Source organism: Castor canadensis, chromosome 15 (genome assembly GCF_047511655.1).
Source record: "Castor canadensis chromosome 15, mCasCan1.hap1v2, whole genome shotgun sequence".
In the NCBI taxonomy this organism is placed as follows: Eukaryota; Metazoa; Chordata; class Mammalia; order Rodentia; family Castoridae; genus Castor; species Castor canadensis.
The window spans coordinates 16488410-16504570 of record NC_133400.1 but is presented as its reverse complement, the minus strand read 5'-3'; the positions used below and the strand labels follow the sequence as shown (position 1 = coordinate 16504570).

General features: G+C 45.1%; 1 protein-coding gene across 4 annotated transcripts in view; it reads left to right on the top strand.

Moving 5' to 3' along the window:
* Window positions 1–13423, top strand: part of Wwp2 (WW domain containing E3 ubiquitin protein ligase 2) — a 135522-nt gene extending 122099 nt beyond the window's left edge. For all 4 annotated transcript variants that reach the window (XM_074055744.1, XM_074055746.1, XM_074055745.1 and 1 more), the window contains 5 exons: window positions 321–441; window positions 808–912; window positions 1634–1730; window positions 1926–1998; window positions 2469–13423. In XM_074055744.1, the coding sequence (XP_073911845.1) occupies window positions 321–441; window positions 808–912; window positions 1634–1730; window positions 1926–1998; window positions 2469–2568 (496 nt within the window). In that variant the 3' untranslated portion in view covers window positions 2569–13423. The remainder of the gene's footprint in view (window positions 1–320; window positions 442–807; window positions 913–1633; window positions 1731–1925; window positions 1999–2468) is intronic.
* The last annotated feature ends 2738 nt before the right edge of the window (window positions 13424–16161 follow it).

Sequence of the window (16161 nt, the reverse complement as noted above, 5' to 3'; positions counted from 1 at the left end):
GTCCTGCTTGCTTAAATGCATTGACTCTTGGGTGCTGGTGTGCAAGCTTCCACACATTTTCTTTAGGCCTTTTGGTCTTGTCCTTTATCCCCACACTGCTGCACATTTGAGGTTCAGCAAGTGACAGTGAGAAGAGGAGGTGGTGTGGGAATGGGAGCTATCTTTGGAAGGTTTTCAGGCTGGAGGTTTTCAGCCCACCAGTTAAGGTGTGACTGAGCATGACTCAGTGGATTTGTTGCTGCTTTGTCATAATGGCTACACTGGGAGCTCAGCTGAGTAGGGTGTCTTGGGCTCTACCAGTGGCCGGTCTTTGGTTCTAGGCTGCTAACTGACTGGCGTTTCACACGAGGCGTGGAAGAGCAGACCAGAGCCTTCCTGGATGGCTTCAATGAGGTAGCCCCACTGGAGTGGTTACGCTACTTTGATGAGAAAGAGCTGGAGGTGAGTGTCGAAGGTGATTGTGACCCTAAGCCCTTGCTTCTGGGGTGCTCCTGCTCCTTGACATCCCCCTGTGCACCCACAGAAACTCATCAGCCAAACCCCACCCTTTAGTAGCTGGAGGCCGCAGAGCGAGTGCTTGTAATGGGAGTCCTCATCCTCCACCTCCTCAGGCACTGTGTCAAGAGCAGGGACTCATGTTACCCATATCATTACAATTGCCAGAAAAAGAGGCTGATCAAAGAGGTTTGGGATGGTTTCACTTCTAGTGAGTGGATGAGGCATAGTGTAGCCTGAGGCCGTGTTTCTGGAGAGGGGCTGGCACTGGGATCATTCATGCTGGAGTTGCTGATGCCTCCCTCCCTGCAGCTGATGCTGTGTGGCATGCAGGAGATAGACATGAGTGATTGGCAGAAGAACACCATCTACCGGCATTATACCAAGAACAGCAAGCAGATCCAGTGGTTCTGGCAGGTGGGTCCTGGGTCTTATCCCTCTGGGCTGGGGACAAGGTCTTGGTAGTGACATTTTAGTAGTTATCCAAAGGAAATGGGATCTAATTAGACCTCAGACTTAAGGACCCTTCATTTTTGACACTCTCCTCACTTCCCTCAGCTTTCAGAGGAGAGGATAAGCCCAGACCTAGACAGAAAAGAGCTATTGTGACTGGACTGTGGTCAGTGTGTGTGACAGGAGGTTGTCAGTGGTCAGCCTGGGGCCAGCTGTTGGGAGTCATGGGGCTTGCAGACAGGAAGTACACTGCCATTGGTGTGTGGTTTCCTCCAGCCTGATGAGTTGGGATGGCAGGTACTTGGTACCAGAATAATGGAGTGAGCATTTTGGATTTAATGACTTGATTCTTTTATGTACGTGGGTATTGTTGTTATGAAGTACAGTACACATAGAAAAAGAATAAATATAGCAGATGTCCTTACCATGTGTGTATATTTGTATACATCCTTTTGTGGAGGTGAAAGTCACATAACATGGAATTCACTTATTTAAATATTTAAGATCCACAATGGATCTGGACTGGTGGGAATGTTCTGTGAATAAAACCTCTTTTTTTTTTGGCACCTTTGAGGTTTCTTGGGTTGGAGCCCAGTGGGCTCCTCCTGGCCTGGGGAGTTCCATGTTAAAGTAAAGCACCTGGCCGAGTGGGTCCCTTGACTATACCTTGACTTGTGGAATCCAGGTGGTGAAGGAGATGGACAATGAGAAAAGGATCCGGCTCCTGCAGTTTGTTACTGGAACCTGCCGCCTGCCTGTTGGGGGATTTGCTGAACTCATTGGTAGGTTTTCCTTTCTCTTGCTGGTGCTCTGGCTGAGGGTGAGGGCAGCTGGAAGAGAAGTGAGAGCTCATGTCTTCCTGAAAGCAAGTTAATGGAAGGGAAAGAGCTGTGTCCACTGTGGGTGGCACCAGAGGGTTGTGCTTTGGGAAAGACCATTTCTCTTGACAGAAGATGCATTTTTACCTTGAATAACAGGAAGCAATGGCCCACAGAAGTTCTGCATTGACAAGGTTGGCAAGGAAACCTGGCTGCCCAGAAGCCACACCTGGTGAGCCTGTTGATTTGGGTAGTGGGTTGTAGAGCCTCATGGACTCAGTGAGCTCCTCATAGTCCAGTGGAAAGGGCAGCTTTGGGGCCTCAACTCTGAAATGGACAATGTTTTCAGGGCTGAGGGTGTTGGGTTGGAGAAGTGGGACTCTACATGTCTGCCTCTGTCTTGGGTCTCTGCCCTACCCAGTACTAGATATCGAAACATTTCCATTCTAGTAGGCAAAGAGTTGCTGCCCCAAGTGCACACACTGCCCTCTCCTCCCATTTTCCTGCTATCCTCTTCCATCTGCTGACCCCCTCAGGGAGTTAGTCCAGGGCTTAAAGCACTGAGGCCTGACACGGTAGCCCCCTAGCACCCTGCCTTAGCATCTGGCTAGCCAGGTGCCTGGTGTGGTCTCTTTGGCCTCCCCTGCAGCCAGCCAGGAACCCTGGCCTCCTGATGCCCACTGTTCTCTCTCCTCTTGACAGTTTCAACCGTCTGGATCTTCCACCCTACAAGAGCTACGAACAACTGAAAGAAAAGCTGCTATATGCCATTGAGGAGACTGAGGGCTTTGGACAGGAATAACAAGACTGCCCCTCCCATGTCCCTCAGCACACATATAGTCCTGAGTTGTCCTTGCCTGAGAGGCCATTGGCAATGCAGCCCTTAGGAGGCCCCCATGGATTGAGGCCCTGTGTAGGACCACACTGTCATCATGCTGGTGATGGAAGAGCCTGACCCCAGGAGATTCTGTAGCCCTCCCTGCTACCTGCTGGTGGCAGTCTGGAATAAAGCCCCTAGTCACCCATGACCCCATCACCCATTGCAAAGTCCGAGGGCTGACCCTTTCTGCAGAACTCCTCCCCCAGCCCTAGGCCCAAACCCAGGTGTGTGTGAGCGTGTGAGGGAGTGGGCCCGCCCCCAGGCTGCATTAGAAACTGGATCTCATGGGCTAGTTAGATGAGGAGATCAGACTCTGCGATGGCTGTCCTGGGCTGAGAAATCTAAGGGTCTTTGCCAGCAAAGGAAGTTCTGCTTAACTAGAATTTCCAGGAGTCTGTCTGACATGCAGGTCTGAGGGAGAGACTGCATTGAGGATGATTTAGCTTTAGCCACAGAGACTGAGCAGCAGGGACTTGGTGCTGCCAGCTTGTCCCTTCCTGGTACACAAAGGGTAGGACAAGCTGCCCACCATGTATCAGTGGGAGGGAAACAGCAAACTCCATCAGACTTTTTCCTTTTACATAAACTTGAAGTGTTTGTGTATAGGGTTGCTTTCTGTTTTGTTTTTGGTATGCTGCTGTCCCTGTCAAGATGCTGTTGCCCCAGGTGTTCTGGGGCCTTTAGGGGCCAGCCTCATTGGTTCAGAGTTTCGCAAACAGCCAGTCCTCTCTGGAACCTGCTAGCAGTTCTGTGAGCTCAGCAGGCCTAACCTGGCAGCTTGGCTGCACAGTGGCCAAGGCCCTGAGCTTGACACAAGAAGGGGTGGTGTTCCAGTGCTGCTGCCAACCTTGCGCCTTCAATAGAGGAGACAGTCCTTTGCTACGTGCAGTTACCCAGGTGGCCCCAGTGAGTGGCAGGTGGGCCTGACAGTCCCTCTCTGGCAGCCCTTAGGGCTCCAGGTGGCTGTTAGTCCTCTGCTTTGAATGGAACACATCCTGCTCTTCCTGAAAGTGTGCTTGTGCTGTGTAGATGTGAGGCTTATTTGCACATGGGAAATGATGCCACTGAAAACCAGCTGAAGGCCCTGAGCTGCTGCAATGGCCTGGTATGATTTTTCCACTGGCCTCTTACACGGGGATTTTGCCTTTGATTGAGATCTTCCAGGTACATAGGCTCCTTTGGGATGCTCCTTATTCCAGGCTGCCCAGGGCTGTAGGGCCAGGCCCTATGCAGACTTGCTTCCTGAGCCCCAGGCAGGCTCTCAGACCAATCACAGGAGACTTCCAAGGACAGTGTCGCTTCTACGTCTTGTCTTTCCCTCTGCTGTGGAGGTATAGGCCAGCCTGCGTCCTCCCATGGTGCAGTGCTGATGATTTGAGTGGCTCAGCTCACTGCAGCTCAACCCTTTTTCTTCCTTTCGGTCACTTGCTGTACTTCCCTGCACATGTCACCACAAAGGCTGCTCCAGTGGATGGGGAGGGTGCAAGGTGCCAGCAAGGTTTGGAAGCCCCAGGGTATTCATGTATGTTTGTGTGTGCGTGATGCATATGTGTATATAACTGAAGTGTCTGTATGGAATGCCCTGTGGTAGCACTGGGTTGGTCAACGGAATGTTTTATAATGCCCACCCCTGCCTTGGTATTGCCAGTTTCTTGTGCAATAAACAATCAGCAGTTGTGTGTGGTATGAGTGTAACTGTCTACAGACTCACTGTCCTCCAGGCGAGACAGAGTGGAAATACCCTGGCCTTGTTGCTTTTGAGAAGTACATGTGCCCTTAACCGAGGTAGCCACACTTCTGGGCGGGTGGTGAATCCTTGTCCAGGGACACATTCAGGCAGTTCAGGTAGTTGCTGTAGGAGCAGAAAAGCTGCTGATTTTTTTGGGTGGGCTTTGGAAGCCAACTCGGCAGGCCCCTTTTCTCATTCAAGAAGTACACCCGGAAGTTGTAAGAGTCCCCTGACAATTGACAGACTCCAGATGTTGAGCTCATGGTCACATACAGGCTTGGCACCCTTTGTTATTTTTAACAGTTAAGGGTTCAAAGATGTGGCACTGAGGAGTCTTGATGCATTTGACATGGAAACTACTTTTTCATGACCAAGCCAGGCCTAGATTGTGCCTCTTTTCTGGGGTGTATGGATCTCCAGAGTGGGTTCCCTTCCTGGAATTCATCTGCTGGATTCACTCCAGCTGGACCCAAAACCTTTTTTTTTTCTTTATTCCATTTATTTGTTTTGGTGCTGATGATCAAATCCAGGCCTTTGTGTGTGGTAAGCACGTCTGTACCACCAAGTTACACATCTAGCCCTTCCAAACTGTTTTTTACATTTGATAGGAGCAATGCCATATTTTGACAAAATTATAGAAGAAATCCATGTTGTACAAATGAGACGAGCAGTAGAACTTGTTCTCCCCACTTTGTCCCAGAGGTAACAGTTGACTGTGGTTCTTCCAGACTATTTTGTGTTCATGTGCAAATTGTATATACATGTAATTTTTAAACATTCTGGAAATGGGATGTTATACATCTTGAACAACTTCTTTTATCAAATGAGACCGTTAGGGACACCTTTCCATGCTGGGCAGTATAGATCTGCTTCCTTCCTTCACTGCTGTGTGACATCCTTGTCGTGGTTGCTCTACAGTGTACCCATTACCTTCCTAGGCACGTGAAGACTGTGTCCAGTTTGCTGGAACCTGCATGACTTTAGAAGGTATGCTCTGCATAAGTAGTCCATTTTTTCCACATCCTTGCCAACATTTACAATTTTTTTTTTTTTGTAGAAGCTATCCTAATGGGTGTAAGTGGTATTTCGTTGTAGTTTTGATTTGCATTTCTCTAATGATTAGTGATGTCAAGCATCTTTTCATGTGCTTATTAACCATTTGTATAAGGCCAATTTAAGTCCTTCTTGATAATTTGCTTTCTTTTTGATGCTTTTTGTCCTTTTCAATTTTACTGTTGTCACTCCTCTGGGTATCTTTTTTCTTTTTCTTTTTCTTTTTTTTTTTAAAGCAGTCCTGGTGTTTGAACTCAGGGACTTGGGCTTGCTAGGCAGGTGCTCTGCCACTTGAGCCATACCTCCAGCCCTTTTTGGTTTTAGTTAAATTTCAGATAGGTTCTGACTTTTGGCCCATGATCTTCCTATCTCTACCTCCTAGGTGTGAGCTGCCATGGCCAGTTTTTTTTTGAGATAGGGTCTTGCTAACTTTTTTTCTTTTTTTTTGACCTGGGCTGGCTTCAACCTGCAGTCCTCCTATCTCTTACCTTTGAAGTAGCTGGGATTACAGGCATGAGCCACTACTTCCAACCCTCTGGGTATTTTTGATGATCTATAACATACTCTATTCCCAACTTTAGTTCTTTTTCTACTGGCAAACCCTGGATCTTTTTGGTATTAAATTTTTTTTTCCTCAAAACACCATAGTGAATTCATACTTGATCAGTTTCTCTGTTCCAAATATAAGAAAGACACACAAAATATAAGGGGAAAAAAAGGTTAGTTCAAAAACAAGATAACTGATTCTGTGGGTCAGAAACAACCAGAGTGCAAACTGTTGAGCAAGAGAGTAAGCTGCTGCATTGGAGCTTGGCAGTGATGGTTGACAGTTGACTGTTGTGGGGTGAGGGGGTCTGAATGAGCTCCAGCACAGACAGGAGATGGGGCCAGCTCACTCTTCTCCCATGTCACAAAAGCAGTCCAACCAGCAAAGGCAAAGTGCTGTTGCTGGCCTTGAGAATGGGTGGGAGAGGGTGCTCACCAAGCCAAACCATTCCACTGGTTCTGCACTGGCCTAGGCTACCCTAGGCCAGGGTCCCAGGCTGCAATTGGAAGATCCAGTGTGTGTATGCCCAGGAGAGGAGGAGGCAGCTGCAAACCCCTAAGACAGAAAGGAACAGGAGAGGGATGGAAGGAACAACTCCTTGCAATTTTTGGCTCTCCATATTTCAGAGGAAGACACACATGGGGCATTTCTTACCTACTGATCCTTGGCATAGAGCATTAGGATAGAAAGTGGGCCTGTTTACTGAGGCTCTAAATGTTCAGGGGTCTGTTCTTGAAGGTGGCCAGGCACTTTAGAAATAGAACGCTATGCTTTGAATCTGCCCTCTACAGTTCATATGTTGGAAACTTAATTTCCAGATTCATGAGTCATAGTACTGGGAGGTGGGGTCTTGGGAGGTAATTGGGATTAGATGAGGTTAAGAGGAGTAGAGAGTGCCCTCATGGTGGCATCAATGGCTTTACAAGGACAGAAAGACTCAAGCTAACACACTTTCTCTATTTCATCATGGGATGCTCTCTATTGTGTTATGTGACAAGAAGGCTCTCACCAAATACTAAGAAGATGCCAGCACAATGCTTTTGAACTTCCCAACCTCCAAAACCACTAGCCAAATAAACTTCTATTTATAAATTACCGGTCTATGGTATTTATATTATAGCAACAGAAAATGGACTAAGACAAAGAGATCCTGTGCTCTACCATGGAAGGGGGAGGATATATCTGAGCCAGGGTACACCTGCTTGTGGGCTTCCCGAGAACAAGTGCAGGAGGGTCCCCCAAATCTCAGAATCCATACCACTAGGTTTTACTTTCTCCCACTTTTCCAACTTGCACCTTCCCCCAACCTGTGCTTTGAGTTAGGTCACTTGTGGCTAGGAGTGGTCTGATTCAGTACAGAAACTTGTAGCTACTCTTTTTCAGCTCTGCCTCACTCCGGTTCCTGCTGCCTTCGAGTACCGAGTCTCCTGGGGGCTCTGCAGGACTGGGGCTCATTTCCTGTGGGCAGCTTCCTTTGCAGTGTCTTAGGTGGGTACAAACTTGCCTGGCAATTACACTTCTCCACCTGGTTTCCACCAGCATCAAATGATGCTAAACGTGCTTGTCCACCATGGAGTCCAATGTTCTGTTTGCCCTTGTGGAGTAAGGCTTTTTAACTTTCTTCACTTCCTTTTATCTGGGCTGTAAAAGTGGTTAATTGCTAGTTCAGTTAACTTTCTTTGTTACATTTGCCTGGGGACGGACAGCAGGCAGCTAACGCCTGAAGAGGGCTTTGCTATTTTATTATTTTATTGTGTTGCCTTTCATCTAATCTATCTGCTACTAACTCACCTTTCTGTAATCTTCAACCTTTCAAGTTCTGTGGGATTCACCAGAACCTTCCTGGAGTGGGCTCCTTGCCCCTCCATTCTTGGCCAGAGTTCCCTCAATCTGTTTTATACCCCTCTGAAGTATGTTGAATTCTCTTGTCTGTCCCAGAGATGCTACTGCTCAGTTTGGGCCAAATGGCACCCACCACATTTTGATGGAGTCTTGGGAGAAAGGAAAGAGAAATACATGCCAGAATTGAGCTTTTGTAAGCTGGAGGTGTGGCTCAGTTGGTAAAGTGCCTCCCTAGCAAGCATGAAGCCCTCAGTTCAAACTCTGGTAATGCCAAAAAAAAAAAAAAAAAAAGGAATTGCGTTTTTGTTAATCACCCAAGATGACCATTGCACCCTACCTCTCTAGGAGTACTGTCTGGGTTGTTATGCTGAGGATGGTGATGGTTATAGTGGAGGGGAAGTGAGGGAGGCGATGAGGAGACGGGCTTGCTTTTTTTTTTTTTTACTCTCCAAAGACATAGTGATAATGGGGAGTCAGTCCTGCTTATATACAAGAGGATATTTTCTCTGTTTCTTATAGTGTTATCCTCATTTCAAAACATTAATTAGACACCAAAGTAAACAAAACCCCACTGTAGGTGAGAGGGGTAATAAGAAAGTAACGGGGGAATTTGATCAAATTATATTATGCATGTATGAAAATATCACAATGAAACCCTTTTGTAAATTAATATATGCTAACAAATAATACTGTAGTCTATTGCTTTTTACCCTGGTGAATTTTGATTCCTACCTGAGGTAGGTGGACCTTTTAGTTGGCCCCCAGTGATCCCTTCCTGGTGGTCAGCCATGTGTAGTAACACCCTCTCCTTGAATGTGGACTAGTTTGGTTTCTGTTTCTAACTAGTAGAATATGGCAACTATTGTTATGGGATGTCACTTCTGTGATTAAATTGCAAAGGATTGTACCTGCTACTTGCCAGGTGACTCGCTATTACCTTCTTGGATGTACACTTTGATGAGTCAAGTTGCCATATTAGAGAGGCCTTCATGTCAGCAGCAGCAAGGAACTGAAGCCCTCAGCCCAACAGCCCATGAGGACTTGAATCCTGCCAACAGCCATGAGCTGGGAACCAGATTCTTTCCTCATTGAGCCTAAAGGTGTCTATAACCTAGGGGAAATCTCACTCGCAGCTTGTGATCCCCAAGCAAAGGAGCCAGGTAAGCTGGGCTTGGGCTCCTGATCCACAGAAACTGGGAGATAATGTGGTTTTAAGCTGCTAAATTTTATAATTTGTTGTGCAACCATAGGTAATACACCATCCTCAATCAGATTAAATATTCTTAGATTTACCATCTTTTCTATTTCCTGGTTCCTGAATGTGGTTGAGATTTTTTTGAGACAGTCTTGCTGTGTAGCCCAGGCCGGCTTTGAACTCACTGTGTAGCCTAGGCTGGTCTGGAACTTTTTCTTTTTATTTTGGTGGTGCTGGGGTTTGAACTTAGGGCCTCACACTTGGTAGGCAGGCCAGGTACCATTACCACTTGAGCTCTTCCATCAGCTCTTTATTTTTATGATTTTTTTTTTTGAGATAGGGTCTTATGGATTACTTGCCTGGGGCTAGCTTTGAACCTCAGTCCTCCTGATCTAGGAGTGATCCTGAGTAAGTAGGATTACAGGCGTGAGTCACTGGCACCTGCCAAAGATTTATTTATTTTTTTTTCAGTACTAGGGTTTGAGCTCAGCGCTTCACATTTGCTAGGCAGGCACTCTACGAGTTAAGCCGCTCTGCCTGCCCTTGGTCTGAAACTCCTGATCTTCCTGTTTCAGCCTACTTCCCACCACCATGCCCAGCACATGGTTGTGATTTTCAATAAATGAAAGAACCATGACAGGGAGACTATCTGTAGATAAAAAGAAATCACATCAACCAATTCTCTGGGTAGAGCTTCTCTTTTCTTGGGGAAGAAGAGTTCTGGGAAGTGAATGTCAATTCTGTCCCTGTCCCCAGCTGATATCTTTGCCTAGCCACGGTCTGGCCCAGCTTGCGACTGAATATAATGAGTGCTTGTCTGGGCCTCTAGCCAAACTCTAGTTGGCAAGAGTAATGTCCAGTCTCTCAAGGACAACTTGGGGGCCATTTCCTGTGTAATTATGGAGTATGTGGCAAGGAAGATGGTGCTATTACAGCATAAATTAGCCTGAAGGATGGCCTTTACAGCCCTGGACTCCCACAGAGGGTGGCTTCAGGGCACAACTCCTACCTCATTGAGGCCTCCCTGTAAGCAGGCTGTGGGTATTAAAGCATTGCTTCTGAGGAGAATTCATTCTACCTCTGAACTTGTGGATTTTACAATTACGGTGTTTGCCAATTGCCTTTAATTGGCTCACATTGGTTAAAATATAGGGTGAGTGAGAAGTGTCCCATGCATTAAGTGTGGACTACTATCTGGTCTCTCTTTCAAAGGTGTACACACCCCTGGGCCTTAGCTATCTTCCAAGGGGTACAAGAAGCCTCTACATAAATATTACGTGGCAGCAAAAGGTGTAGAAAAGTGGGGTGAGGATGAAAGAGTCTACTGTCCATTGTGTCTTAGGGAAGGCATCTCTAAATAGATTTTTCTGACAGGTAAGAAGGAGCCAGTCAAGTAAAAGGAAGCAAAAGGAGGAAGGTCTGAGGGGGAAAGACCTGAGTGCCCCAGGACTGGGAGGCTGGTGTGATGAGATTGGCAGATGTGTATGTGGGAGTCCACCATGGGCCCTAGTGGAGGTTAGATTTTAATTCTGAGAACAGTGGAAAGCCCCAACACAGAAGTGGTACAACCCAAGTGACAGCTGAACAAGATAACCCCAAAGGTAGTATGGAGTGTGGTGTGTCTGGCACCGAAGGGCACCTGGGAGGTTCTGCAGCCATCCAGGAAAGGTCATGGCTGCAGGTCAGGCACTGACTTTGATATGGATTAGAAAATGGACAGATGTTGTACTTCTGTATACAAACATGATTTTGCCAGTGTATTGGAAATTGTGCCTGAGGGAATGAACAAAATCAAGGTGGCTTCTAGATTTTTGGATTGAGAAACTGTGAAGGCAATGGTACCATTTATTTGGATGTAAAAGAGTTGGGGTGGGGATTGGGAACACTCTGGATAACACAAAGTTGAATTCCTGTCTCTTCACAAGGTGAAACTCTTAACCTCTGAGGGCAAAGCGAACACAAGAAGATTCAGTGACAGACAAGAGTGGTCTACACAGTGTTAGAAGGTAGAAAGCAGGTGGAGAATTGTAATTGGTCAAACAGAGCAGAATGCTACACTGAAGAGGGGATGCTGATGAGGAATGAGCCACCTTGTTCAGCAGAACACTTGAGAGATTCTGAATGTTGAGGTGGTAGGAAGGCAGTGGGACTCTCCAAATAGTAGTAGTTACAAGTCTGTATACAGAGAAGCTGGATACCCACAACCCAACACAGTTCTGCTATCACCATTCTCCCAACTGCAGCAGAGGAGAAGTAGGATCAAGATTGGGGATCCAAGGGACTAAAGCAGGCTTGGGAAATGCAGACCTGCATTGCTTTACCTTACGTTTGATGTAAGCAAGAAATAGAATGTGTTCAGTCATTGAGATTTTGGGGTTGCTGATTATCATGACATTATTTAGCCTACCCTGGACTATCAAGGTATGGCAGTCCATTGTTACTCTCCTTTGCAGTGTACTCTAGTGATAGTAAAACAAAGCCATGACATGTCCTCACATGCACCTGAGTAAGACTTCCTATGGAGTCCTTGTCCAGGACTTCACCAGAACATACAACATAGGCATATGTGACATCACTAATACTATGGGATTGCATTGTAGAGTGGCTGTGGTCATTTATACTCTTGCTCACAGTTCATGAAGGTTATATACTCCACAGTAGAACTTAGCACCTTAAAGCATGGACTCAGAGTCAGATTGTCTAACTTTCAATCCAACATCTACAGTGTTAAGGCTGTTAAGGCAATTCTAGCTCAGTTTCCTTATCTGTAAAGTGGGAATAGAAAACCTACCTACTTCATAGTGTGGTTGGGAAAATTAAACAAAATACTCCATGTAGGACAGGAGGTGTGGCTCAAGTGGTAGAGTGCCTGCTTTGCAAGTGCCAAGCCCTGAGTTCAATTAAAAAAATTAAAAACAAAAACAAAATAAAACCAAAACAAAAAAAAGAGGGTTGGTCTTAATGAACTCAAGTCTTGCTAACTTCTCTTGAAAAGAGCAGAAACAAACAGGCACAATATGAATTTACCTCTCGTGGCTGCACTTTGGCTTTTGTGGGCTTAGCTAATGGTCGGGGCAGTGGCCATAGAGACAGGATTAGTGAGGATGGAGGCCCTCACTGTGGACTTGGAGCCAGTTTGTATGGGTTTGCAGAGCCAATTGTTAAACTTTCAGGATTTTTTGAAACTAGTGGCTCAAAATAAGCGTAAATTAAGTTGTAGGGGCAGGTGGGCACATATCTCAGTGGTGGAGCGCTTGCTTACCTGGCCTGCACGAGGCCGTGTTTAATGCATAGTACTGAAAAAAAATTGCATAAACTTACAACTAAAAAGATTGTATTTAAAAGGTAATGATTCAAAATATATCGTATGCTAATTATTTTACTGGGTTTTGCTAGCATATGCTCTTGAGGCTATTTTTGTCTAGTATGGTGGAAATACTTTATAAAGCTATGTTAGTATGCATCCCTAACTCCTTTTGATAGCTTGGAATCAGGCATGGTGTGTTGACAGCAGGGAAATTGGCAAAGGCTACAAATCAACATCTTGCCTTCTTTTTGAAAAGCCATTGGTTACACATTTACCAACATATCACTGACTATGGTCCTTAAAGAAATCGGAGTGATATCAGCAGTGAGGACATCAGAGCAAGAGCTATCTGTAGGGCAGAGAATCCCTGTATTATATATTCATCCTCTGAACTGTACAGTGGGTAGAGTACAGCAAGGGTGGAATGAAGCAGTTTGACCCAATCTCTTCGTACCCATACACTATCCAAATTCCTTTAAAATCTTGCCTGATAGTTATACCCCAAAAGTTGCAGGAAGTAATTCTTAGGGAGGTTCCCAATTCTACACCAACTGGGAATCAAACTTTTCTTGTGCCAAGAAGATCAGTCAATGGTGCCATCTAGTGTCAAAGAACAGATTTCCCCTGCCCCCCAGAGCCATGATGAGAAAAGGAGCTCTATTTGGGCCCTTGAAACATAATGACTTCCATAGTTTCTTCTTCCTTTCTTTTCCCTTATTTTCTTTCCACTCTTCCATTTCCCTACTTTCAGAGCAAATTTTTATCTAGTTCTCCAACAAAAAGAGCCATTAATTTTTCAAATATCTGATGTGTTGTTTCCAGGCAAAAATGGATAATGCCAAGAGTTGAATGGCACAGGGATATTCAAAGCAGTACTTGTCTATATTATGGATAATAACTTGGAATTAATTTGCCTAGAGAAATTATAAAGTTTTTCCTTTCTGGGTCACATGAATCAAATATTCCTCTGCCTTCCTAACTTGTCCAGTATCCCTTTTCCTGTGTTGTCGTTTAAAACAATCCCTAATTCACTTTCAAGTATTGTGTCTTATATGTATTTATGTATGATAATAGTATTCCCAGTAATGGTATTTCATTCTTTTATGAGTGTTGTCGTTTATTTGAAGTGAAAAATTGTGTTTGAATTCTCATAGCTGAAGGGTCTTCCAGAAGATGGAGTAAAATTGTGTGTCTTTAATTCCTGCTTGAAAGATTTACTTTACATCTAGCACATTGAAGAAGTGATATGGCAGGCCCCTCAATGAAGATGATGTTCCTTTAGGGGTTGATGGTCTGACACAAATTAAAGAACGCTTATCTAACTGGTTGGCCCAAAGCTCTTGCTCCAATTCTGATAGTTTCTATACTTCCTCCCTCTCTCCCTCTTTCCCTCCTTTCCTCCTTCTTTCCTTCCTTCCCTCCCTTCTTCCCTCCCTCCCTCCTTCCTTCCTTCCCTTTTTCCTTCTTCTCCTTCCTTCCTTTCCTTCCCCTCCTTCCTTTCCCTCTTTTCTTTTTTAGTACTGGGGTTTGAATTCAAGGCTTCACACTTGCTAGGAGGTGCTCTACCACTTGAGCTACCCCACCAGCCCTGTTTTGTGTTGGGTTTTTTCGAGATAGGGTCTGACAAACTATTTGTCCAAACTGGTTTTGTTTGAACCTCTGCCTCTGGAATGGCTAGGATTACAGGCATGAGCCACTGGCCCCTGGCTCAGTTTCTATCTTTCTAATAAGGATAAGTAACCCACTCATAAACTTAGGGATATTTCAGATGTTTTATGACAGAAAAGTAGGAGGGAGTAAATACCACTCTGAATGCAAGGTGTGACAAGAGTCGCTCAGAAGGTGCTGGGAAATTGAAGTGCAGGGAATGTACAGCAGTGGAGAGGAGATGCAGCCTTTGGGTTAGACTTCTTCCAAAAGACCTTGTCAATGTTTTTAAAAAACCAAGTTAGAAGTCTTCTTTTGAGATTGTCAGGCTATATAAATGCAAGGCTTCCTTTCATGCATTTTGTAATCACATCAGTTCTGTTTGTATAAGCAAGGCTTCATCAACAGCCTACTAGGCTGAGCCTCTAATGTATGCTGACAACGAGGCCTTACAAAATGTGCCTGACTGTACAGGTTGCAAGCTTTTAGGGCCTCACACATGTGAGGCAACCACTGGGCTACACCACCAGCCCCCTAAAACTGTTTTCTTAAGAAACTGAAGATCCCATTAGGAAAATAGAAGTCAGCCTTGCCCGTATCTGAGGCAAAATATGTAATAGAATAAGGACTGGATACCGCTATGTTTTGAGATATTATGTTCCTAGATGTTTATTACATCTCAACTTATCAAACTGCAAGCTTAAAACCTTGCAGCATTGTGCAATTTCACTGGATCCTGGGGAAAAAATTTTTTTGGGGGTGTGGAACGTACTGGGTTTTGAACTCAGAGCCTTGTATTTGCTGGGTAAGCTGTCTACCACTTGAAACATGCCTCTAATCCTTTTTGCTTTAGATATTTTTCAGATAGGGCCTCACAGTTTTTGCACAGGCTGGCCTCAGGTCACAGTCTTCATCTCTATACCTCCTGTATAGCTGGGATCACAGATGTGTACTACCTTGCCCAACTTGTTGAGGTAGGGTCTAATTTTGTTTTTTAACCTAGGCTGGCCTAGAACTGTGATCCTTTTAACTCTACCTCCCAACTGTACCTGGCACCTTAGGAAAGCTTTTTAAGTCCAATTTACACTATGAGAGGCAGACTTGAATCCTGTGTGGCCTCAGTTCAGAGGTGTACTTGCCCCTTAACCTTTACATGAAGCACTCACTCCTCAGATGACTCTCTATACTCAACCTGCCTAGAGCCTCAGGATCAAGGCATTCAGTTCTTTCCCTGTGCCAAGGAATTTGGAGATGAAGCTAACCATCCAGCTTCTCTCTCATATGAGCATGTTCTAAACATGGCAACCAAATCTCAAAAGCTTCTTCAGCACTCCTATCATTTGTGATCTGTCTCAAGTTTTAAAAAAATTTATTTCACATTTCTTTTATCCAGCCAGATGCAACAACTATCTGACTGCTGGAGTAGAAGCTTTGTTCTCTGTAGCTTTCCCTTCATCTCAGAATCTTAATGAACCTCCATGACATGGCGGGAAATATTTGTTTCTGTAAAACAAAAGCTGTTTTACATTTTACTATCAACACCTAGATTTCTGCTTACTAGTTCTGTGGCAGGTCTATGGAATAAAAATCGATGCTTCTGATCACTTTGAGGTACTATAACCTCACAAAGTGGTTTCTGACATTCAATCAACTAACTTCGTGCTATTAAAATTTTGAACATTTGATCACCCATGTGGTACACTTGAGAACTCTAAAGGAGGCTCTAGCTGCTCAAGAAAGGAAACTACCATCCAGGTAACTCATGTACATAAAATGACAAAGTACCCTATTTCATTTGTTCTGCTAGGAGCCCTGTGTACTTGCTGGGGAAAACTTGTTTCACTCTTGGAAAAACATCCCTAGTAACCTGTAGTCCCATGTACTCAAGACCTGGTGCAGTGGCGAAGGAATGTTCCTTGGGAAAAACTGTTCTAGGGACTTCAGCGATGATCTACTTCAACTACCACATCACAGATGAGGAATGTGAGGCATAAGCTAGAATCCAGGGCTTCTTGGTGGGTGTAGAACTCTCCTCCTGCAGCTGGCTGCCTGTGTTTATTTTAAGGACCAAACCCTCTCTTTCACAGGAGATAGCAAGTCTAAAAGAACTGAAGGCAGCTTCAACTGAAGATCATTTTTCTTCCTACTGAAAACCCATTACTACTCCCAAAGTCAAAAACCACTAGAACACAGAC